Below are 24,693 nucleotides of genomic sequence, written 5' to 3' on the forward strand. Positions count from 1 at the left end.
TCATATTTTGGTTGCATATCGGATTGGCTTTTTTTTTGGTTGGTATAGCTGATAATGTCACCGATAAATACAGTACGCCTTCTGATCGGGATGCCACGTGCATGCACACAGCTGCATGCAGGAATGCAGCTAGGCAGCATGGAGAGCAGCGCCTGCAGGTAATTCTATGAAGGGGGAGGTGTCGGGGGAGGTAGAGATGGAGGTCCCCACGGTGAGGGAGGAAGTGGGACAGGGGCTGGGGGCACTGCCAGGACAGTGAATGGGACCCAGGGCAGAAAGCAGGACAGAGCCACAGGCAGCTTGTCCAGAGGGCATGGGGGGTGGGGTGGAGAGGGGCTCCCTGCCTCGGGGGAGGCATGGTGGGGCATGTACCCCCCCACCCCCCGATCTGTGCATGGGATGGATGTACATTGCTTGTTGCAGGCTCTGGGCTTTCTACTCTGCTGCCTCTCCCTTGGGAGCCCCACACTGGTCGCACATCACCTGTCTGCCTGGCAGCAGTGGTGGTGGCCAGTTGTGCCTCCTGCTGCTGGGCAGACAGGGGATGCACGGCTGGTATGGGGCCCCTGGGGCAAAGGCAGCAGAGCATAAAACCCACAGCCCACAGCAGGCAGCCTACATCTGCCCTCACCTTTCTTGGCTCTGCTCCAGTTAAAAGTATCCCTGCGCTTAAAAACGGTGATGGCAGCACTTGAACTAAAGCTCATTTAATGAGCTTTAGTTCAAGTGATGCCATCACCGTTTTTAAGTGCTAGGATGCTGATCCCCTGGATGAGCTGCCTGCAGCAATGTCCTGCTCCCTGCCCTGACCCCAGGTCCCATTCACCACCCTGGCTAGGCAATGCCCCCAGTCCCTGCCCCCGCCCCACTCCCTCCCTCATTGTGGAGACCTCGATCTGCCCTCCCACCCCCACACCCCTTCCCCTCTACAGATTTACCTGCAGGGAGCTGCTCTCCACGCTGCCCGGCTGCATTCCTGTAAATCAGTTATCGGATTGGTGTCGGCCGATAGGGCTGGTTAATAATTGGCTATCAGTATCAGCCAAGATATCAAGTATCAGCAGTGCATCCCTAGGCTAAATGTGCAGTTGCATTTTGGAAAGAGATTTTCTTAAGAAAGAAACATACCTCTTTACCCAGTGCTCCTGCTCCTAATGGGCATTTGTACACATGCTTGTGCCACAGCACCAGGTGCTTTTAAAAGTGTCTGGCGCTGCAGCACATGCAGTTGTATAAGTGGTGAAATGCACGTCAGCACTGAGAAAATGGCAGCAGTGTGCTTTTGAACCAAAACATATTGGAGGTGTTTTAGTTCACAAGTGCACCGCCGCCATTTTCTGCACGCTATTTTCACCACGTCAGCTTGTGTGTGGAGCGGACTCGATTAATCGAGTCTGTTCTGATGCACCGGATCTCTGGCATGTCCTGGCATGAAGATGTATGTGTATAAATGCCCAATGTTTCTATCTGCATCATCTTCATTTATTTAAAATACGAAAACCTGTTCATTCTCCTGTTTGCACTTCTGTTTGCCAATCCAGCTACACTATGGAAAAAATCGAAAGCAGGGCTTCATTTTACCTCGTATATTATCAACAAAATTGTCAGCTAGGTTCTGATTGCAGAGTATTTACCACCAGTGATGAAAAGAGACAGAAAGAAAAGAGCTTACTATCCAGATCCTAGGAGGAGTTTGTAGCTTTGGTAGTTAAAAAAAATCAGCTTCAGACTTGTAAGCTGAGCAAATTGCAGGTAGAATAAATATGAACCCCCCACAATGTCATTATTACAGAGTCAATTTTTCTGACTATAACTGCACTTTAACTTGTCCTAATTATGTCAATCTTTGGCTTATGCTTTCCAATTCCATTATCAGTATCTTACCACACCATAGCTGCTGGTGAAAAAGACGTCTGTCTTCCTTACTGCTCCATCTCAGGCTATGTAATATCCCTCTTTATGTATTTCTCTTTCAGACACTAGTCTCCACAGAAGTACTGAGGTTGTGCTTGATACAGCACAGGCTTTTTCACTCCCTGTAAATATCTCTTGAATTATCCGGTTTGCTTGGGATGCACATTCTCGGCAGGGATGAGTTTATCTCAGTCTCTTCACAAAGGCAGAATCTTTTCACGGGATTCTGCTCTCTAGACTCTTTCTGTTATTAGTGGCTTTCATTCCACACATCGCAACTATCCCAGCACTATGAACAAAGTTTTCCCTCCCTTTCCTTTCCTACCGTTCCCTTCATCCTTCTGGCAGCTTCTGTCCTGTTCATATCCTTCTGTGAAACAGGGATGAATGAACACTCAGTGGTGTCTTGCTTTATTTTTAGAACTAAAAACTACTCATGGTATTTTTCCAAGAAAACATGTTGTGAACCCTGTGAAGCCGTGTTCTGAGCTTGTCTGTGCTGGATACATGGACCTAACTGGCAGATTCATTCTTTTTGCCCATTGTTTTTTGTTAGGCACCAGTCAAAATTAAGTTGAATACTCACATTCCAAATATTTAGAAAGGAAATCCCAGCCTGGGGTTGTGTTTGGAGTGAAGTATGAAGTTCATTGTCTCTGTACAACAGATCACAATAGACTCGGTGTATATGTTTTAAATCTCCAAGCAATATTCAAAAAGGGCGTTCACAATACAGGTGCCAAGGAACAGCAGCCCCCATAAATTAGTGTCAGCTTCTGCCTTGTAGAAGAACTGCTAGAGGAAGCACCAAACAAAGATAAAACTAGGTTTCATTTTCAAACCTGGGTACCTAACTAGGGAACCCAGCTATGTTTCTGGGTATGCAAATCAACATGGGTTACTTTCATACCCATTTTACAGGGGTTTTTTTTCCATTTGAACATCCAAATATAGAAGTAAGGGTGACATTCTCTTCTTTCCAGATCATCTAAATGTTCAGATTTGGATGTCTAGATGGTCATCAAAGTCTCCAAAATACCATTTAGCAAAGGTGGCCAGTGTGTGAGCATAATCCACATGTGGCCAGTGCATGGGCATTGTCCATGCATTCAGGACTATGTCTGCAGAAACAGAATGCCAACCTGTGCATAAGTGGCACTTTGAGGTCTTAGACAACCATATAGATGATGCAATTTGCCCATCTAGGTGCCTAGAAATGAACAGAATGCCACTCAGAGAGCCAGAACTTAACTATTCAGGTTTGAAAAGCAATCCAGCTAAACTGGTAGAAACATAAAGTGCTCTTATAGTATAAATGCCAAGTTCCCTGCTCCCTCAAGCACTCCAGTTATGCGCTAGATGAGCTTAGTGAAATGCCATTTCTGCACTTGCTGTAAAGAGAGGTAGTTAGCTGTGTCAGTCTAAGCTTGTTGTCTAGCTGAGGGCTGGGTATGTGTGCAGAAGACTCATGGCAATAGCTAGTAGGAAATCTGATGAGTGTTTCCTTCTTTTTTCCTTGACCAGATGGTAAGGATTACTTGTGGCTACAGAGCAGCGGGAGGCGAGAAGGCCGACATGCCCGGCTCATCAGCCCCCCAGTCTACTTGCCCAGGAGTGCCATGTGCATGGTGTTCCAGTATCAAGCATCGGGTGGGAATGGGGTAATGCTGCAGGTGTGGCGGGAAGCAAGCCAGGAGAATAAACCATTGTGGGTCATCACAGAAGACCATGGGGAAGAATGGAGAGAAGGACGGATCATTCTGCCAAGCTATGACATGGTGTATCAGGTAAGATGATAAAGGGAGGTTTGTTCTGAGCTTTGCGTGGATTACTGATACTTATTTCAATATTTCAAAGCACTGTGCCCATTCATCATTAGGGAGCATGGCTGAGTGAGGCTGTTTTCATTGTGTTTCTCACGTTACTATAGTAACTAAATGACACTGTTTGTTATTCAGAACGTGCCTATCTTTATACACAGACTTAGGTCTTTGTTCATACTGTTACCTTTTATATTCCTTAACTCTTCCCTTTACAAATATTTTTCCTCCATTTTCGTTTAGATGATTATCAGGTAATCTGACAAGAGACACAAAACCCTAAGGAACAAACACAAACAAATCCTGCAATCAGGGAGGTGGGAAGGTGGGAGGGAGGGAGTCCAGTTTTAAAGAAAGAATGCAGGGAAAGAAACCAAACAACACTTTCTTGACCTTGGCTCCAAGTTGTGCATGTGAGGAGGAGGGGAGAAATCTGGTCTTTTTGTCAATCTAGTGGTCAGACTGCTGAGACAAGAACAGAAAGCTGAATTCAGGTAGACACTGTGAATAATCCCACTGCCATTTTGTCACAGTGGAAGCAGAATTAGTCCCACAGAGAAGACCCATATACCCAGTCTAGTGAGATCAGTGCACTTAGAAACCTCTCCAAAGCTCCCAGCACCCCACTGAGAAGATAAAGAGAGGTTTGTGCGTGGAGAGTTGGCAGGACTGGGCTCTCCCGGTGTATTAAATTCCTCCCTAGCCAAAAAACTGCTACATCTGGCTAATAAGGCAAGCCAGCGCTCAGCCTGCTTGCCAGACAATATGTGCTGCCTATTATTACTTATTTATGAGCATTGTCACTGTCCAAAATGAAAGAAAACAAGGTCCTTGCCCCATAGAATTTACAAGCTAATGGTTTGATACCCAAGCCTTTATAGTTGCAAAATTTCTGTTGACTTCTGTGGGAGCTTTGTGCTTGCAAAGACTGTAGAATGGAGCTTTAACTTAGCAATTGAAAGGAAGTGATGGCCAACGGAAATAAAGCAAAAGTCTTTACCCCAATACTGCTGGGTCTATATTACAGGTGTATGTTTGGCTTTTTAGCCAAATGCCATTATATATGACTTACAGATCAGGTATTTTATACATTGCTTTGTTCATTTATAAGTGATACACAGGCCTTAATAAACTCACAGACATATTACTGAAAGAGTGGAATATTTTCACTTGGCATTTTTCATAGCTGAATAGTGTATTTTTTATTTTGCTAAGTGATGAAACAGGCTTACATGTGCTTATCTCTTGCAGCATTTTAATACCTATTGCATGAGATCAGTGGAACCAGCGATTCAAACTTACTGCAGGGTCTAACTTCATTTTCATGGACTAATTCTGGTGCCTGTGTTAACATAATGGGGCATATCCTCAGCTGGTATAAATCAGTATCTCTCCATTGGCTTTAAAAGGAAGGACTGTGCCAGTTTACCCAAGCTGATGAACTGGCCCACTCTACATAGTAGGAATCCATATTAATTGTCTGTTTTTCTTCAGTAAAACAGGGATTTTATTGTAAAAAAACAACAGTTGAGAATGTAGCACTGGACTAGATGATAAACTGCTTCATGAGGTTTATCGAGTCCCTCATTAGATAGACCTTTCATAGCTGAGGGGAATTTTGCCTTAGGATTATAGGAGAGTAGGAGTGGAAGGGGAATCACAGGGTCATCTAATCCAGTCCCTTGTTCAAGGCAGCATCTAAAGTTTAGAGAGTAAACCATCCCAGCCAATTGTGAATCCAACCTGCTCTTGAAAATTGCCAGTGATGGAGGTTCTACAGTTTCTGTATGCAGCCGTTTCCAATGTTTGACCACCCTCATAGTCCCAAAGTTCCTCCTAATTAATCTCAAACCTAAATTTCCTCTGCTTCAATTTGAAGCCATTGCTCCTAGTCCTGTCCCCTATGGCCATAGAAAAAATCCCTTGTCCATCCTCTCTGAAATCGCCCTTCAGGTATTTGAAGACTATTCTCAAATTCTCCCTCAGTCTGCTCTTCTCCAAACTAAATAGCCATTGCCCTTTCTGTCTTTCTTCATAAGTCTTGCTTCCCAGGCCCCTAATCATTTCTGTTCCTCTGCGCTTGGCTCTTTCCAAACTGTCCACATCCTGTTTGAAGTCTGGGGCCCAAAACTGGACACGGTATTTCAAGTGAGGCCTCACCAGTGCTACATAGAGCAGAAGAATCACTTCCCTTGATTTGCAAGTGACACTCCTATTAAAACAGCCCAGTATGTTGTCGGCTTTTTGCAGCAATGGCACGCTGTTGGCTCAAATTAATATACTGTAACCCCCAGGTCCTTCTCTACAGTCCTGCAGCCTTGCCATTTTCCAGTCTTTATTTGTTCCTGAAATTATTCCATCCCCAGTGCAGGCTTTGCACTTGTCCTTGTTGAATCTCATCTGATTGATTGCAGACCTTTTTTTTCAGTCAATCCAGGTCATTCTGGATCCTAGCCCTGGCCTCCAGTGTCACAGCTCCATCCAACTTGGTGTCATCTGCAAATTCCTCTCTGTTTATGAACAACAGATCCCCCCTAGTTGGCCTGTCTACCATCTGTATCAAAAAGTTATCCCCAACACACTCCCAAGAATTTGTACGACTGCTTGTGTACTGCTGTGCACTTGAATAAGGATTGATAAGGAGACCAGTATTCAGCTCTTCCAGTAAGAACTAAAAGTGGGGAGCACATTTCATATCTTTTCTTGGATGGGACCAAGGGCTGTTTATGCTGTTTGGCAACTTAACATTGACACAACTGTTCCGATTATTCATAGATCGTGTTTGAGGGTGTTATACACAAAGGATATTCAGGGGAGATTGCCATTGATGACATCCGGATAGCCACTGATGTCTCCTTGGAGAACTGCATGGGTATGTAAACATCAGTCTCTCATACTTAGTGATGGTAATGCCAGAGTGGACCTTTGTGACCATTGGGCCTGACCTACCTAGTAAAAGGCATAGTAATCCTCACCCAATGAATCCCATATCCTCTCTTCTGCACAAAGCTAAACAAGGACATGCAGTTGCCTGCAGAAGGCCAGTTCATGAGAATCTTGGTATCTGAAATTCTGCCAAGGGACGACCTGAGCTATACTGAGTTTCTGAGTTTTAGCAGCATTTTTCATGCTTCTGAAGGAAATTAAGGAAAACTGAAAATTTAAAATAGTCTGCAAAGACAGAAAGAGTAGTTATAAAGAGAATGGCAATACATTATTCTGTGTCCACTGAAGAGTGGACAAGAAGTAATGGGCTTAGAGTGCAACAAGGGAGGTTTAGGTTGGATAGTAAGACACACTTTCTAACTAAACAGGTGGTTATGCCCTGGAACAGAGGCTGTGGAATCTGTTGCTAGAAGTTCTGAACTCTAAAGATATTCATGCTCCTGAGAGGCCACATTCAACCCATACTGTAGTCATTAATAGTCTTTCTGCTGGAGCTGGCTGTGGCTTGAGTTGGGCACTTGGAAAGGCCCACTTCAGCAAGGTTACTCTCCTTATTTATCTTCACCTAAATGGCACTGGAAGGGAGTCCTACAGCCATGCGTGTCCTTTAATTCAGTGGGACAGGACCTCCCTTTCTCTTTTTAAGAAGGTGTATCTCTGGGGTGAGAGAGAAATGAACCACATATGACAGATGTTAGTCATGTCACTTAATGCACTACCAGAAGGTACTCAGATGCTGCAGGTGACAGGGGAGTATATAAATCTGTATAGAATAAAACAGCCCCGGAACAAAGGGCAAATGCCTGCCCTGGCCCGGTTCTGAGTTCCAAGAGAGTGGGCCCCAATTTCTTTGAGGCTTTGTACTCTACCAGCTATTTGCTCTCTTCTGTAGGCCAAAAGTGCTTCCTATATAAAATTCTGTGCATTAGCACTTGCCAAACATGTTTTAATCTCATAACTTCCATGGCATGAAAAAGAAATATGAAAGATGAAGTATACTAGTATACTAATATACTTAATATACTAATAATGTTTCCTTTATAACTTCTAAAGGTACTCGGACCAGACTGTGCATGGTATTTTTTCCCTCCTATGTATAATGAAGTATGAATGGTAAAGAAAAGTTTGTATATTTGAAAGCTCCATAAAATAGCCCTAAAATTGCTCCAAACTGTTGCACAGATTTACTTCTATCCTCCCATGAAGTTAAATCTGTACTTTGGAATAAGTATTGATATCTTGGTTGTGATGATGCTTGGCAGAGGGATTTAAAGGTGACTTTATCTGAAAACTTCCACACAGTTTCAAATATAGGGTCATTTTTGATGCCACCACCACAACATGAAACAAAATGTGTACATCACCATTCTCTCTTTGTCAGGACCAGAAAAATAACTAGGTAAGGCAGTAAGATGCTGGTTTTAAAATGTAGTCGTGGGAAATAATCTGATTCCTTTTCGGCCTGAAAAGAACTCTGATAACTCACAGTAATTTTTCTTTGGACAAATTTGTCATCCATGTTCTGAACTTGAGTGATGATTTCATAGCACTCTGTACAACCAGTCTGGTTGTGTGACTCACAGCCGTAATGCAGAAGTAATCTAAAAATAAGCAGAAGTCTATTACTTCTGTGAGAAAGTAATCAGTAATAAGCACTGATTATTGCTTTTCAGATCCAGTAATTTGTAACAGATTACTTCTTCAAAGTATCTTCAAAAATCAGTCTCCTTTGTTTATTGGAGCTGAGAGGCAGACTAATGCATGGTTAGCACCCCATGAAAATATTGAAATTAGAGATAAGCTACAACTGACGCTCAAGATTTGAATATCTCTGATTTTTTTGGGGTCTTTCAGAATCCAAATGCCAATTTAAATTTCAATTTTTCATCGTGCAATGAGTAACACTAAGCTTCTCAGTCCAAACATGCTGAGCTTGGGACATACTTTGCCCTGAAATCTGAATCTAAATGCAGATTTTTCAGCCCAGGCCAGCCTTTGACTGAAAGATGGGACTCTCCTGCTCCTTGCAAGATTGTGAAATACCCTCTGCTGCTTCCACTAAGTTAAGGCTCCCCATGTAGTCTCAGGGCTTATAGATGCCCATATCTGACTTAAGGATGTATCAACGAAAAGCTACTAGAGCAGTGGTTTTCAACCTTTTTTCATTTGCGGACCCCTAAAAAAAGGTGAATGGAGGTGCGCACACCTTTGAATTGTAAGTGTGGGTATTCACATACTTTTGACTGATCATAGTCATCTTTCACAAATCCCTTAGACATATTCTGCAGACCCCAGATCAAAAACTCTTGTACTAGAAAGTCATCAGATACACTCTTTTATTGGTTTCAGACATTCTCTCCTTTAAAACCAAAATATTTTTTCCCTTGCAGAACCCATCACAGCTTTCCCAGGTGAGAACTACTACATTCCAGGTAAAACTGCATTTACTTTAGTAATTTTTTTCTGCTGGCATGGTTTAATTTTTTATTTGCATTTTTTAAATTAGTGCGCGTGTATAAGAATAACATGTATTCTTTTTAGAGAAATGGCAGATGTGATATGGTTTCCCAACAGTAGAGGGCACTACCCTGTGTATTCATCTTGAGGGGCAGGGATTTTGCTGCCTTTTGTTTAATTAAAATTAGGAAACCTGTTATTGAGAAAAGTAAAAGCCATATGAAATGCTCTGCTTTGTTAGGAGCAACACAGACTAAAAAGTAGGACTGAAGTGCAAAGGAAAACCATTAACAGTTTAACCACAAGCTAAGTAGCAAGTTAGAAGTAAAATGAAGTGTAACGACTTATTTTGGCGTGAAGATGGTTTCTTTCCAGCTTACAGGTGCCCATGCAGCAGTTGTGCTTGGGCTATTAGTAGGGTTGCAGTGGAGGGCCTCCTTGCAAAGAGAAGGAAATTAGGAAGCAGAATTGGGAGAACCGACACAAAGAGTTTTGAAGTTGATATTCAATAGAAGGGAAACAAGGTGAAATGGTGCACTTAATAGCTTAATGCTCATCTGAAGAATAGAAAATGGCATTTCTCTGGTAAAACTTTTTCTCATGTTTACAGAGGCAGAACAGAAATAGAAGGATTCAGAATGATTTCCTTACTTATTAACTGTTTTTTGATTCATGGGGGTGAGGGGGCTGGGAAGGGTGCCAGTTTTTTATAATGAGAAAGAGCGAGCCACCTTCCTTTGGAGAGAGATGTATTTTCCATTGCTTCTGTTGTATATCTGTCCAGTAACGTATCTGTAGTTTGTAAACTTCAAAGCAGGGGTCTGTAGCTGCAAAAAGTCTGTTGGAAAATACCCCTTTCATTTCCTCTCCTAACCTTTTGCATTGTGTTGCTGGTGCACTGTTAAAAGTTGTTGGGTTTCACTCCAGAACTGGCTTTAAGTTGTTAGCATTAAAAATGGTGCACTCAACATTAACATTAACTTTGTAGGTACAGTGATACTGTGAATGGCAGCATTCTATGAATTTTGAGTTGCTTCTTCATATCCTTCTATGGAGACTAACAGCATTGGTGAAAAGCCTCTGTCATATTCTACACTGATAGTTTATAGCCTTGTAACCTCAGATGATTTAAATGATTCCTCTATAATCTTCCCTCACCAAAGCTCTGCTCACAGTCTGTGTTTCGTATCATGAAGGACATTACCCTCATGCCTGTCACTGGAATAGGGAAATGACCCATCTTTGTCTGGGACCTTCCTCTTGGTCCTCACGTTCAGTCTTCATCTAAGTCTTCCAAATCCTTTCTGTATAATCTAATTTATGACTTCTCCTCCCCATCCAAAGAGCTAAAATTTTTCTTCAGGCTCTTATCATCTTGTTTCTTGATTACTATCATCTTGTTTTCTGATTGCTGCAGAATCCTTTGCTTTGACCTTGACAAATATGATCTTACCCTGCTGGTAATCATCCAGACTACTGCTATGAAGTTCACTTTCTTAGCCTGTCATTTTGACCATGTCACCCTTCTATATGCATTGCTCCACTGGCTCTGCATTCCCAGCCTATCAAATATAATGGTGGTCTTCACTTCTAGAGTCCTTTACAGCCTACCCCCATCTGCCCATCAGTGCTCATTCAGAAGCGAGAGGGTGATTCCTGCTTCTGATCAGCCCGTGATGCTAGCCTCCTTTGCTTGCTCGTTTGATGTACAAACATTACCCCTGTGCTTTCTCCCATAGGTTTGGGAGGAATTCCCTGTAAACATGTACAAAGCAATCCTGTTGTCCTCCTTTAACTTCTTCTCTAAAACTCTCCTTTGTTCTGATACTTACAGAACAGCTGTCATACTGAGAGCACAGTTTACAGTACTGGCTAATACTCTTTAATTGTTTCCTTGTCCTTCCTTCTCTGTCTGCATCCGCCTATTTATTGTCTCGTGTCTTATTCTTCAATCAAACTCCCTGGGGCAGGCACCATCTTTTTTCTGTGCTTGTACATCACAGATTTTCTGAGTCATGCGAGAGCTTTGGGTTGACAGTTAGTCTGAAGAAGACTGTGATCATGTACCAAGGGATGGACGAACCAATACCTGACATCCCTTTGGAGGGTAAATCTCTTGGTGTTGTATATCTCAACAGCTTTTGCTACTTGGGTTCTATGATCAGCAGGAAACTTGACCTTCGGACTGAGCTAAGTAATAGAATTGGAAAAAAAGCTAAGAATTATGGGCTATTACAGGACCATGCATGGAATAACAGCAAACTATCAACTAAGGTGAATATGTGAATCTTTGAGACTTGTATGTTGTCATCCCTGCTTTATGGTTGAGAAATGTGGGCCACATATGCTAGGCACATCAAGAGACTGAACAGCCTCCACATGAGATGCCTGCATAAGCTCCTGAAAATAAAGTGAGAAGACAAAATACCAAACACAGGGGTGCTGAAGCACACAGAACTGACAAACCTAGAAACCACTATCAACAAGAGCTGGTTGCCATGTCAGGAGAATGAGAGACTGTATCCCCAAAAATATTTTATACAGCAAGATTTGAGATGGTTGTAGAAAGTGGGGTTGCCATGGCATGAGCAAAAATGATGTGAAGTCCTTCAGCATCAATGTAGAAAGCTGGGAGGAGTGTACAGAATCCCGTCCGGTCTAGAGGGAACATCTGACACTGGGTACAGCACAACATGAAGCTGCTTTGATCAAGAGGATGGAAGCAAAACAACAAAGAAGAAAGCAGGGTGCTGTAAACTTGGACTCCAACTCAGATGGGACATAGATCTGTGAAATTTGTAACAAGTTTTGTTGCTCTTGAGTTGGACTTGTCAGCCACAAAATGAATTCATCAGGCATCTGACTAGATTTCTTATGCGTACACCACGATTTAGAAGATTAGCAGTTGCCTCTGTATACATCACGTACCACAGTGAAATCAAGGTCTGTGACCGGAGTTCCCAGCTGCGGTGTTACTCCTAACAGTATATAATAAATAGTGATGATGTTGTATAAAGTACTTATTTTTTTCATAAGGAGATCATCAGTACTTTTGCTAGAGTGGCATAGGTTGTCCTCTGTGTTCCTTGTAAAGGATCTTGGCAGGGATTACAAACAGAAATTGAGTCCTGCTCTACAAATAATGGGTGAAACCCTCACCCCACTCCAGTCAGTGGCAAAACTCCAATAGGTCTATGGTAGGAAAGAGATGAGCTGGGGCTACCAAAAGGAGATAAAGAAATCAGACCTCCAAGTGGAGCAGGAAAGAAAGCATGAAGAAGTGGTTATGGATTAAGGGCAAAGAGGGACTGAGGGGAGCCAAGGAAAGCAGAGACAGAGAGAAGAGGGAGATGTCAGGGGAAATTTGATGGAAAAAACAACAAGGCAGTAACAAAGGAAAGAGATGGAACTGGGATGTGAGAAACTGGGGTTGCAGGAAGATGAGGAGGAGATAATATTTATGGGGAAAGAAAAATGAGGGTGAAGAGAAGATAATACATTGGAGGACCAAAGAGAGAGATGAGAGAAGAGACAGAGTGACTAAGCATGTAGCAAAAGAAGAAAGGCTGGGGAAAAGAGAAGCAACAAGGAAAGCAATGGAAGAGAGGAAAAGAACTTGCGGAGATGGGGACATCAGAAACCAGAAAAATGGAAAAGGGAAAGATGGATGAGACAAGGCAGAAACACACAGTACTCCAGATGAGGCCTAACCAGTGCCAAGTAAAGAGGCACTGTCCTCTTCTGTGCCTTGTACTGAAAGCTTCTATTGATACACCCCAAATCTGCATTTGTTTGGGGGGGTTTGTTTGCTTGATTTTTATTTTTTATTAACTCTCATTCTTTTAAAGCCAGTATCATGATTTATTTATTCTGGGGGGAGGTGGGGGGACAGGAGGAGAGGGGAGTAATGGAACTTATCATGTATGAACTGCTAGGGTTGCTAACACTGGGAGAGTGAGTTGAAGCCAGGAATCTGCAACATGTCACAGGCGCAGGATTTGGCAGGAACCTCATTCTCAGGATGATGGTGGACTGCAGCTGGGAGTTGTGGCAGGTCTTCTAACTGATTGTTATGTCCCAAGGTGAGGAAAATACTAGCATTTCATTTCTCCCTTTCCCTCACCCCATGTTCACTTACACCACTTTGTTTAAAGCAACTCTTCACAGTAAATCCCATGGAAGCTATTTTCCCCATAGGCACAACAGCAGTAGTTTTTGGTTTGTAGAGATGAAACCGTGCCTGCGGAACTTGAAAGTAAAAAAGTTCATCAGGATAGCGTGGTTAAACCTCATATGTGTTGAGAGGTATCATTTACAGTTGGGCTGGCTGGAGTGGCCTTCAGTGCGAGTCTGGAGCAGAACTCATGGTTGTGCCTTAGTTTCATAGCAAGATGCTTTAATGCATTGGTTTTCAAACTGTTCCATGGAGCCCTGGGGTTCCACGATAGGTCATCAGAGGTTCTGCAAAGAGACTGGGAGCAATGGCAGAGCAGGTGGAGAGGCAATGCACCACCATTGCTGGCCCTGGTCACCTGGTTTTACGTCAGTCTTTAGGTTGGGGTAGGGGGTCTGCAGCAGACAAAGTGATATAAAAGGGTTCCGTGACTTTAGGGAGTTTGAAAGCCACTGCCTTGGTTTGAATGGCTGTGCCATTAAACCATGGTCCTATGCAAACTGTGTGTCTCCGAACGCCGTGTCCATCTTGATGTTGAGAACAGCCACACAGAGGAAGATAGACCACTACATGCTTAGACCTGTAGTCTGTGCCAGTCCCATCTCTGTTTCAGGGGTAAGGACAGGTGGAATCAACTTGTTCTTTCATGAATTCCTTAGTCTCTTGGCAGCCTGCAGATGGAATTCTCAGTGGAACAAAGTTCATGCTCCCCTAGATTAAGATCCCTTTAACAGAAAACTGTGCTTGCTTGAAGGGGAAGTTTAAGAAGAGAGTTTAGAAATAAAACTGTGTGGGTGGAATAACTTACATCTTAAGTATGTCGAGCTTTTATAAGACCAATCAAGTGCGTTTAAACAATGCCACATGTAAAATTGGAAGCATCTTACCTTTCTGAAAAAATCATAACAAGATCTAATAGCTGGAAGCTGGAGCTAGAAATAAGGAGCACATTTTTAGTGTGGTAATTAAGTATTAGAACAAGTATTTCTGTGGATGCAATGGATTCTCCATCACTTGATGCCTTAGACTGGATATCTTTCCAGGACAGATGAAACATTTCAGTGGGCAACTATGGACTTGATGCAGAAATTGCTTGGTGAAATGTTGTGGCTTTCTGGATAAACGATCTGTGTAATTTATGAAAAATTTAGCCACGCTGACATCATTTCCAGTGATTTCGAAGAGGCACATGATCTTTTATGTGATTATGGCAAAAGGAGGCAGACAGCATTTCAGTTGTTCTAGAAAAAGTATTTTCTCTTATTTCCCCTGATAATTTTTGTTCTTGCCAGTCTTTGAGTACAGTGTTAAGCCCTGAAATTGCTCTTTGTGGGTGCAGGGTGTCAGGAGTATTCTGTGTGGCTAGGACACAAATGTAGTGCACCCACATGAAGATTCACAGTTCCTATGCTCCGAGTCAAACATCCCATTATGTGCATCCTAAGTTATGCAAGAAACAAAGTGCCAACAAGCCTGACAAAAACAGAAAGAGGTGTTTTTTTTTAAGACTGTGTCTTGAATGAATGAATGAATGAATGAAAGGAGAGAATATGGTGTGTGTGGCTGAAAGCAAGGGAGACTGGAAAAGTGATTAAGATGGATTTTTTTTCCTCTAAGTAGAGAACTTTTTTGTATATGAAAGAAAATTTCCATAGAACCTAGAGCCAGTAAAAACAGAGCTAATAGCATCAGTATTCAGTACAGTGTGGATTGATGGCTATTTTTAGCCATCAACAGTGTAAGGAAGCTGTTGTTAATGTTAGAAGTTGGCTTTGTTAACATGTGGAGACCAACAAATGTGGTTCCTTACCAACTTGAGGTACTAAATGGACTCTCCAGCTCTCGCCTACTCCATCAGCTTATGCTAGGCTGATGCAATGTAGTAATTAAAAGAGGAGACATAGGGCAACCTCCAAAGGAGTGGCTGCACTGCACTCAGCCCAGGATCTGAGTGGAAGCCAGATCTCAGTGGTGCTGGCTTTATGGTTCTGTGCTGGCTATGGTCTGGTGCAGCACATAGAGCAAGTTAAAGCAGCACAAGGTGGGTTCAGTTCAAACTTGGATTAGGCCTATAGCAGCCCCCAAAGTGCCATTTCCACACTTAGGGGTCTGGACAGCCAGAAAGCAGCAAGGTGCTTCACTCATACCCCCTCTACCCTATCATATCGTCTGCACCTGAAGGGCTGGGAAGGAGTAGCATTTTGTTGTCAGCATAGGCCTTACACTACCACAGCTCCCCCTCTATCGAGAGAAATAAGAGCTAAACTAGCTTCCAGGCTGCTGGCGTCAGAGCTCCTGGCTTTTATTCCCATGTCTGGTACAGCCCTTGGCAGGTCACTTAAGCCCTCTGTGCCTCAGTTTGTTTCTCAAAGAAATGCATCGATGAGTCTGGCAGGTCTGATAGTGCCCTGGGGTTCTGCATTACCTCGAGACCAAATCCTGCTGCTGCTACCTTAATGTTAACATATTCTGTTGGCACAAAATACCTTTCTTCCCTTCTCCTCCACCTCCAGGCAAGCCCGCATGCAGCTAGAGATCCTCACAGATGTAAACATCACTGGTGGTGCTTTCTGAAGCTTAGCTCTTTCTTAGCAAGAGGGCCAAGGGCCTCAGTTCCCAGTTTTCTTCAAACAGCCTGACTCGGGGCATTCTTTCCCCATGAGCATGCTAGGCAAGGGAGAAGGAGCTTGCAGATCTCCTCAGCAGCTCATCTCCCTGGCTCCGAAAGCCCTGGTTGCTGTACTGTGTCCTCCAGGCTCCCTAGCTCACCATCTTACACTTCAAACTCCCATCCCCCTACCTACAAGCTGGTTCCCAGCCCTGGCTTCCCAACCTACCCCTTTGCCACCTGACTGTATGAAGCAGTGCAACATCTGCGAATTCCAATTAATGTTCCTTTGTGGAGAAAGCTGCAAAGCAAGAGGCAGTAGCAGTCAAGTCCCAGCAGGGAAAGGGGACAGAAAAGAAAACGCCTGCTGCCTCGCTGCAGCAGAATGCTAAATTCCACAGTGAAAAAAAATGCTGAATTTGGTGCCATCTTGGGCAAATCTTTAATTTCATGGAGGCCAGTGGCTGAGCTCACATCTCTCAGAATTGTTTGCAGGCTTGGGCTGAAATTGCCGCATTGGTTTACACTCAGGTTACATTTTAAGCTTATGTGTCTGCAATCATAAGGGCTAGAAACGTTCTGTTATCAATGAACTTTGAGCTTCTGGGCACAGTTTCTGCAGCGTGTTTAGTGGCAAGTTCCATAATATACGAGGGGTGCAGGTCTTAGTCGTCATGAGAGAAGTTAATTTGCTTGGAAATCTTGCTAAAGGAAGATGCTGTATAAGCAAGTATTGTCATCAAGTGTAAACACTGCCAGCTTTTCTGCCCAGAATCGAGCTTTTCAGGGTTTCAGAAAGGCAGCTGTTGTGTGTGAGGACCTTCCCCTCCTCCTTGCATCCCTCTAGCTGTCAGATTAAAGAGAGGTGTTGCTGAGAAAGCAGGGATGGTGATTAGGCCTGTGTAAACTTGGTACTTCATGGCTAACTGGATTTGCTTCTGGAGACAGTGACTGGTTATCTGTGAGACTCAGTGAGCTTAAGAAAAAAAGTCCTTCATCTGACTCAAACAGCTGCTGGGGACCATTCGCCAGGGGGAAGGCAAGTTCCTTTCACAGACTTCTGCATTCTTCATCCGGAGGGCAAGCCTGAATGTCAAAGAGAGGAAAGGAACAAGCCTTTGGGAATGGAAGAGAAACAACTGTCTTTTCCAGCCAAGCATTCTTGCAACAGGCATGAATTTAAGGCTTGGTCGGATTCTTGGGGCCAGATCCTGAACGTGGTATCGGTCAGCCTCCCTTCACCCACACCAGGGGTACTGTGCATGGGGTGTGTACATCGGCTGAGATGCTGGGCCTTGAAGTGCCAGTTACTTCCAAATGGCTGTGATTAAAACCTCTCGGTGTTTTCATTCCTGCTCTGCCTGGGTGGCAAGCGGAGATCGAGGGGAGATATTTGCATCGTTTGTCACTGTGCAGGACAGTTTGTACTTTTACTCCCTCCCCTAAGAGATCAGCAGATTATTACTTCAGCGTTGTTTTACGACCTCTTTGTAAACTTTCTCCTTGCTGCACCAGCCAGTTGGAAATAAAGCAGCGTTTTGTAGGAGAACATTAAATAAACATTGGAGTGTGGAATTCTTGCGGGGGTGGGAGGCCTGGGGGTGTCTGCGCTTCCTTTTGGTTCAGTCTAGCTAGAGCTCCTCACCACCTCGCCCCCCACGCACTGCATGCGGCTTGTCAACTGTAGCACACCGCTTTCCGGTCTCTGTGTTGAAGCCATTTCCCACACTTTGGGATCCGAACCGTGCAAGTTGCAGCCAAGCCTACAGCATCCCCCGCCTGATGTGTTTCACATGTGAAATACATCTATTTAAGGAATAGTCTTTGTCAGGCAGGGGGTGGGGTGGGGATGGAGAACAGGTGAGATTTTAGGAACCCCACTTCTTAATAGAATTAGGATCAGTTTCTCACCATGCCCTTGGCATTTGACAGGAAGCGAGCCAGGCTCTCTTACTGTAGCAGCTAGGAAGGTGAGCAAGGGGCAGCTGATGAGAAGAAGGGAGAATAGCTCCCATGGTCCTCCCAGTCTGGTACAGGTTTCTGGGGAAGGAAGCTGGAGAGGGCAGCTCCACTCTGAGCATCTCAAATTAGCACAGAGGCAAAAGAGGCATGCCTTTCCCCCGCCACCTTCACCACTACCCCCATCCTCCAGAAAATGCATTTGAGGGAGTAGGTAGGAGTTTTTGGATTTGCTGGTGTCTGTATTGTTGTGTCACATAGGCATCTAGGTATTGGTGTGTCACTGGTGTCTGTATTGCTGTGTCACCTAGGAACCATAGTCATGAAATGGACCATATTGCACCTGCATTTCTTTTTCTTATATGGCCCCCCTTTCAATCACACTATCTGACCACCTTTTTATCTGTGCACTCTTTATCCTCGCAGCCTCCCATGTGAGGTATTGCTATTATCTACTATAACACAATGAGGCTAAGTGACTTGTTCAAGAGCATTCAGATAGTCCTAGCATCTCCTTATGCCCAGAATAACCAACAGCAATGCAGACTTTCCCTATACTGCCCCTTCAGTGTCCCACTACCCTGCTCTGGAGATGCTACCTCTCGGGAAAGATAGGAAGAGTTTGTCTTTCTATTAACATTCAAGAAGTGGCCTGTCTACCATGTCAGCTAATGGTTGTGAAGGTATATAGATCTGGAGGGTGAAAGGGAGGGCACACTTCTGAGAAATCAGACTTTCTAACCCAAATTTATAAATGTGTGGGTGGTTTCCAATCTCTTGTTGTACAGAAACAGGATTTACCTTGGCTGTTTTTACCATGTGTTCTGGATGTAGGTTTAATCCTGTTTTTATGGTCATCATTTTCATTGTGACTGAAGAAGGAACTGTCCCTTCAGCTAATCTCCTATGTAGGTTACAGCAGACAAAGCCCTGTCACCCTGACCACATAGATCACCACCCTGAAAAATATTAGTGGGGTGGGGGCTGTGATGGAAAAGTTCCTTGCCATTTCATAGCAAAGCTCATCCTTCAGGATTTTGTTTTCCCTTGGACTCTTTAGAGCATGCACAAGAAAGCAGGCATGGAGTTGGTTGCCAAGCAGCAGTTATTAGCACTGAGCTGAATAATAAGTTGACACCAATTCACAGAAGCCCACAAACTATTCCACTACAAACACTGTCAGAAGTCCTGGCGGCTCCATCTGTGAAGAGTCCCTCCTGTTGCAGAAAAGCTAGCAAAATGAGAGGGAGAGTCAGGCCACCTTGAGAGAAATATTAAAGTGTCTTTGTTCAACAGCAGAACAAATAGTTGGGAAAGTTCCCTTTGAGACTCTCTCCCCCGGAGTAGCCAGTAAATAAATACATTCCAGCGCACATCCCTGGTTATTTATGACTCGTCTCCAAAAGCAAAATTTGGGAGGTCTGAGTAATATGTACGTAAGGATTAATGCCACACGGCTTTAGAGCTGTGGGTGTGAGCGCAAACATCTGAATTAGTCTCTTCTGCGTCTGTTGGAGGATGTGTGTTTGCATGTGTGCATGGGCTGACAAGAAAGCGGCATTCCTGTATGAACACCAGATGTACACTGTGTTGTCCTGAGATGATCTTTAAAACCACTTTGCTGCCTCAGGGCAACACGTGCCAGCCCCCTCTCCTTTTATGTTGTATATGTGCAGGCACAAACAGGGTTAAACAAGAGGAAGCAGAAAGCTGCCGAGGCAGTGGTTAGCCAGAATTCAAGGAGATGGGTGATTTACAGCACTTGTTAGGCATATAGCTTTCAGCTGTGCAGAGTGCATACTCCTGGCTTGCTAGAAATTATGGGTTTGATGCAGGATTGGGTGAAACGCTACAGGCTGTGTTATGGAGGAAGGCAGAGTAGATGATTGGAATAGTCCCTCCTGGCCTTATACTCTATCAATCTATGTACAGGGCACCCTGCGTGATTGAATCTATGCATAGGGCACCCTGCGAGAGAGATCTTTTTCACTGTCTTTTCCACAGGAATGAAGAATGTTTCTCCCTCTGACTTCTTTCCCAGCAGTCTGTTGCAACTTCCTTCACCCTTTGCTGTTAAACACGGCCCCCAATTAGAAACGCAGTGTGTTTTGTCACTACGTGACAACAGCTGTCATGTGGAGACAAGACCAGACTGATCTGAAGAAGGCCAAAAAATTCAAAGAAATGTGTTGACGCCAAAAGGACCTGGAAATTCGTATTTAAATCCAGGCTTCTTAATTAATAAACTGCTTTAATATGTCTGCTCAGCAAATATGCAAATTGTGTCTCTCCCAAGAGAGAGGAAGTTTTGTTTTCAGAGCTGGGTCACAGCCTCGCTTAATGCTGCTCTGTACTCTTGAAAGCATGTGTATTTCTTTTTTTATGAGTCTGCATGCCTCCCGCCTAGCAACACTCTTCTATGTCTCTCCACCAGGGGGCACCCTTCTGCCAGGGAGCGAGCCCACAGTGGACACGGTGTCAGTGCAGCCCATCCCAGCCTACTGGTATTACGTTATGGCCGCTGGAGGTGCTGTTCTGGTTCTGGTCTCCGTCGCGCTGGCCCTTGTGCTCCACTACCACCGGTTCCGCTATGCGGCCAAGAAGAGCGATCACTCCATCACCTACAAAACCTCCCACTATACCAACGGGGCCCCTCTGGCTGTGGAGCCCACCTTAACAATAAAACTAGAACAAGACCACAGCTCGCATTGCTGAGAGCGGAACGAGAACAAGAGCAAAAAACAGACAGACAGACAGACAGACAGGAACTAAGACTTCAAATACGTTGCCTCAATTTTGCACTTTTCTCCTAACCTAGCATACGTGTGAACTCTAGACATCTCTGTCCCTGTCCTCCACCCGCCCCGGCCCTCCTGTTCTTTTACAAACCCGTAACTAATGCTGCATCTTGGATTGCCAGAAGAGACACACCGCCCATGTCACTTCAGAAGTGAATGCTCCTTTTTCTTATTTTCAAAGACTGATTTTTTTCCCAGTAGGCAACCTGCCAGGAAACTTGATGGCAAGTCTGAAAGTTGGTGTGTGCGCGCGTGCGTGCGTGTATATATAACTATATGTATGTAAGGATGCATGGGAGTGCGTGAGATTTGACTGGCTGAATGTATATTTAGAAAAGGCCCTTTTTAACTTGCTTGTTTTGCTCCTACTTGCACAGGGACTGCTTTTTTCCCCTGTGGAAGGCCTGGGATATCATTTATGATAAATATACTGATTTGTTTACTGGGGGAAGAGAGCAATGCTTTTTGTTGCCTTATCTAGCTTTGGCTGGGTTTCTGCTTGATATTATTAATGTCAGAGGGTGCATAATGAAAAGGCACACTCGAAAATGCCACCTTGGATGGTTGGAAGAATCCAGAGAGGTTCAGAGATGTTCAAAAATAAGATATTTCTGTCTTATTATTTCTTCAGCCAACATAACACAGCCATTGTTTGGAAGTTGAATCCCCCTCCCCCCCTTCCCAGTGAATCAATTTAAAGTTGCCTTATAACAGAGACGGTCATAATGAATGTTTAGTTCGTATCTGTTAAAGCCAGCCTTAGAGTAATGCATAGACTTAAGCAGTTCTAAGGTGGATGTTAAATACTGTAGTTTATTGAATCTGAGGTCTATTTATTTTTAAGTAACCTCATTCTGGGTGCTTATGTTTTTGTTTTTGTTTTTATTTTTACGTAAGGAATGGGAGGTCCTTTTCCTTGTCATTTTACCAGAAATTTATGAGACAAGTATAATTTCCCTTCTGCTTTTCTTTGTCCAAATTCATAGCTGCTCAGTCATAAAAATGGCTGATTGACTTCCTCGAATGTCAATTAGTTTTGCATTTGCTAATGTTCTGCTTCTTAAAGCACCTAGTAAACAGAGTCCTAGCAGGTAGGCTTGGTGAAATGCAGATATTGCTGCTTCTTTAACCAAGGAGTCATAATAGAGACTAGATTAAGCCTCTTCCTATTGATTGGCCCCGAAGTTATGCAGTGAAAATGCCTTATATAAATTACCAAGTGATGACATGCAAAGGTGGTTTAAATCATTAAGTCTGATCTATTTGTAGGCAAAATGCCTTTTCATTGAACAAGGTTCTCAATCTCTTTCATGGTCACTTGTGACAAGTGATCAGGTTTCCCTGAGTACTCCAGTCGCCCATTCCATCCTCCCTTCCCTCCCCCAAGCCCTCCCCAAAAAAGAAATAAAAGAAATTAAGATAATAGTCCTGTTAACCTTTTGTGGCCCTGTTCCTCCTGTCAGAGCAGGACAATGTGCCGTACACATGCAACATCGGCACATGTCATGCCAGGGTCCGGTGCTGCTGGAGTCTTAGCCGATCCCCAGATGGTGATGGATACCTAAAGGGGATGTCACGTTCCTTCTCCTCCCCCCCCCCCAGCCCTATTCAGGTAGCATGCTTAAGTGCACGTAAGCAGTTTACTCTGCAGAACTGGATACACCCACTGAGCTAGTAACATCACACCATGCTGCTTTGGCAAGGAAATTGTTTTGAAAGTGCATGGCATGTAAAAACAATGTGCCATAACGAGCGCATGTGGTGGTGGATGCCTCTAGAAAGAGAGATGTGAGAGTAAACAGTATGTCAAGATTGCAAGCCCGGGACCTGATCCTTCTGCAGTGCTGGGCACATCCTGCCAGGGTGCTGAGTGCCATCAAATCCCATTAAAGTCAGAAGGCATCAGGGGAAGTTTAGCAGTTATCACCTCTCAGGATGTGGTCAGTAAGGTAGAGGCCCTAGGAAAGCTTCTTCCAGTGTGGAAATCATTTATTAGTGAGCACTTCGTTGTGTAGCACTGGCAGATTAGGACATATCACTTGTGATATGGAATTCCCCCCTATTAAATTCTCATAGATAATAATGGACTTATCATATTGAAATGTTCCTACTGCATTTTTAGATCAAGCCCAGAATAAGGACATGTTAGGGTAGGAAAAATCTCTATTACTTTTTCAGAAGTTTATACCACCTCCCTGGGTCACATTCTTCTCTCAGAGACACCACAAGCCCTGCCCTGTTAGCTTCAGGGAGAGCACACTGGACGTCCAAGAAGATAATTTGATGCCGTCTTTAAAACAAAAATCACCAAAGACAAAAAAAAAAAAAAATCACTTAGAGTTTTACTCCCAGTTCTCCCCTCCTAGAACTGTGACGTCCCCCAGCATCGCCCAGTTGCCTGTGTGTGAAAATATCTTGTGGAACTTTGACACTCTTTGAAGCTGTATTGTGTGGAATGTAATAAAATGACGATATTTTTATACAAACATCTGGGTTTTTTTAAAATTCTTGGCTTATGAAAACAATTTTGATCTGGCCAAAGTGATGTTTCAAACCTTTACTTTGTTTTGTTTGCTTTTGTAGGACTATTGTTTGCTTTAGCAAATGAAAGCTCAGTATCAATTCTATTCAAGCCAATTACAAAAACACTCTGGGCCAGCCATTCTGAATGAAGTCAGTGAAGGTATGCCGATATATATCAGCTCAGGAGTCAAGCCTTTTCCCTTCCCACCCTCCCCAGCTCAGGATAAGGTCTCTAATGGTGGCTTTTATACCCTCTACATTTGTATAATTCCTTGTTAGGAGTTTTGGGCAGCTGAGCCAATGCTTACAATTGTTTGGGGATTTTGCGTAAGTTACTTAAGTGCTAAATTGCTAAATGTGATTATGCAGACTTTCTCAGGATGCTAAGGCCCCTGAGACAGGAACATATCATTTCAACGTCCCAGAGGAAGCTGGCTAGCTCAACTAAACTGTGTACTCAGACCCTATCCGCGATAAAAACAATACACCATTAAGAGATATCTTTCTTTTTTTCAAGCTTGCCTGGACCTCTGAATATTGGATGCATACATAAATGGCTGCTGCCAATGGTGCAGTGCCCTGTGTGGTCTGGCAGAGTGTTTAAAGTAACTTATAAATAGTGCAAAGTTAAATTGAGGTACAAAACAATCCAGGTACAGTAGGCCTGATCCTCAGTTGGTATAAATCAGCACTACACCATTGAATGCTTTACACTAGTGGTAGCTCTGCCCTTTGGTGTTTTTATACTTAAAAATGTCCCGAGAAATTTGATGCTGGGCTGTGGAGATGGCTCCAGTCTACAACAGCAATGTGTTGTAGTGCAAGTAATTCTACCATATCAAGCAGATTAAATTGAAGTTAAAATAAGCCATTAGGACCAGATCCTCAGCTGGTGTATCAGTCCATACTGCTCCACTGACTCCAGCAGTATGCAACATCTTTGAAACTCTGAAAGAGGGGGAGCCCTCTGTGGCACTGTGCTGACTGACACTCTTGAGTCTCAGGGCCTGGACGCATGACATCGGAAGACCTGTGTAACTTAAGGGTAGTTTTGTACACTGATGTAAATTACACCAAGACCTAGAGTGGACAGATGACCAGTTACCCTGGGGTTGTTACTTATCATAGGTGCTATCAGATTGCCTCAGCACTCAGTGGCAGGGGAGCAGGTGACATCCTGTTTGAATTGACAAAATGGTCGCAGAGATAACCACAGGGGTGTCATTTCCACTGGTGTATTTTTGCTTCTTTTTTTGTTGTTGGTATAATTCTACACAAGATCCTAGTAAGTCAAACCAGGGTAGAGCTATACCTTGTGTGTCCACTTCTTTTTTCACCCCAGTGTTCATATGGTTTATAGCAGTGTAAATGTGTGGTGTGTCCAGGACCTCTCAGAAAGGCACAGTACAACACTGTTGTGAATTGGCCCCAGGAATCCTCAGCTCCCAGTGACTTGGAAGACGGGGCTCAGTACCCCTGCAGTCTTAGTCATCT

General features: G+C 43.7%; 1 protein-coding gene and 1 long non-coding RNA gene across 8 annotated transcripts in view; one reads left to right on the forward strand and one right to left on the reverse strand.

Moving 5' to 3' along the window:
* NRP2 (neuropilin 2) overlaps positions 1 to 24,693 on the forward strand; it is a 131,630-nt gene that overhangs the window by 89,490 nt on the left and 17,447 nt on the right. Inside the window, exons 13-16 of one of the 6 annotated variants that reach the window (XM_014594201.3) lie at positions 3,439 to 3,701; positions 6,510 to 6,606; positions 9,071 to 9,091; positions 20,313 to 23,162. In XM_014594201.3, the coding sequence (XP_014449687.1) occupies positions 3,439 to 3,701; positions 6,510 to 6,606; positions 9,071 to 9,091; positions 20,313 to 20,593 (662 nt within the window). In that variant the 3' untranslated portion in view covers positions 20,594 to 23,162. Of the gene's footprint in view, positions 1 to 3,438; positions 3,702 to 6,509; positions 6,607 to 9,070; positions 9,113 to 20,312; positions 23,163 to 23,259; positions 23,360 to 24,693 lie in introns of those variants that run through there. The other 5 variants (XM_014594200.3, XM_019492013.2, XM_019492014.2 and 2 more) reach the window with 5 other exon arrangements.
* Positions 1 to 24,693, reverse strand: part of LOC109284280 (uncharacterized) — a 184,417-nt gene that overhangs the window by 56,540 nt on the left and 103,184 nt on the right. The gene's annotated exons all lie outside the window — the stretch shown is intronic.

The sequence above is a fragment of the Alligator mississippiensis genome, chromosome 4 (assembly GCF_030867095.1).
Source record: "Alligator mississippiensis isolate rAllMis1 chromosome 4, rAllMis1, whole genome shotgun sequence".
Taxonomy (NCBI): Eukaryota; Metazoa; Chordata; order Crocodylia; family Alligatoridae; genus Alligator; species Alligator mississippiensis.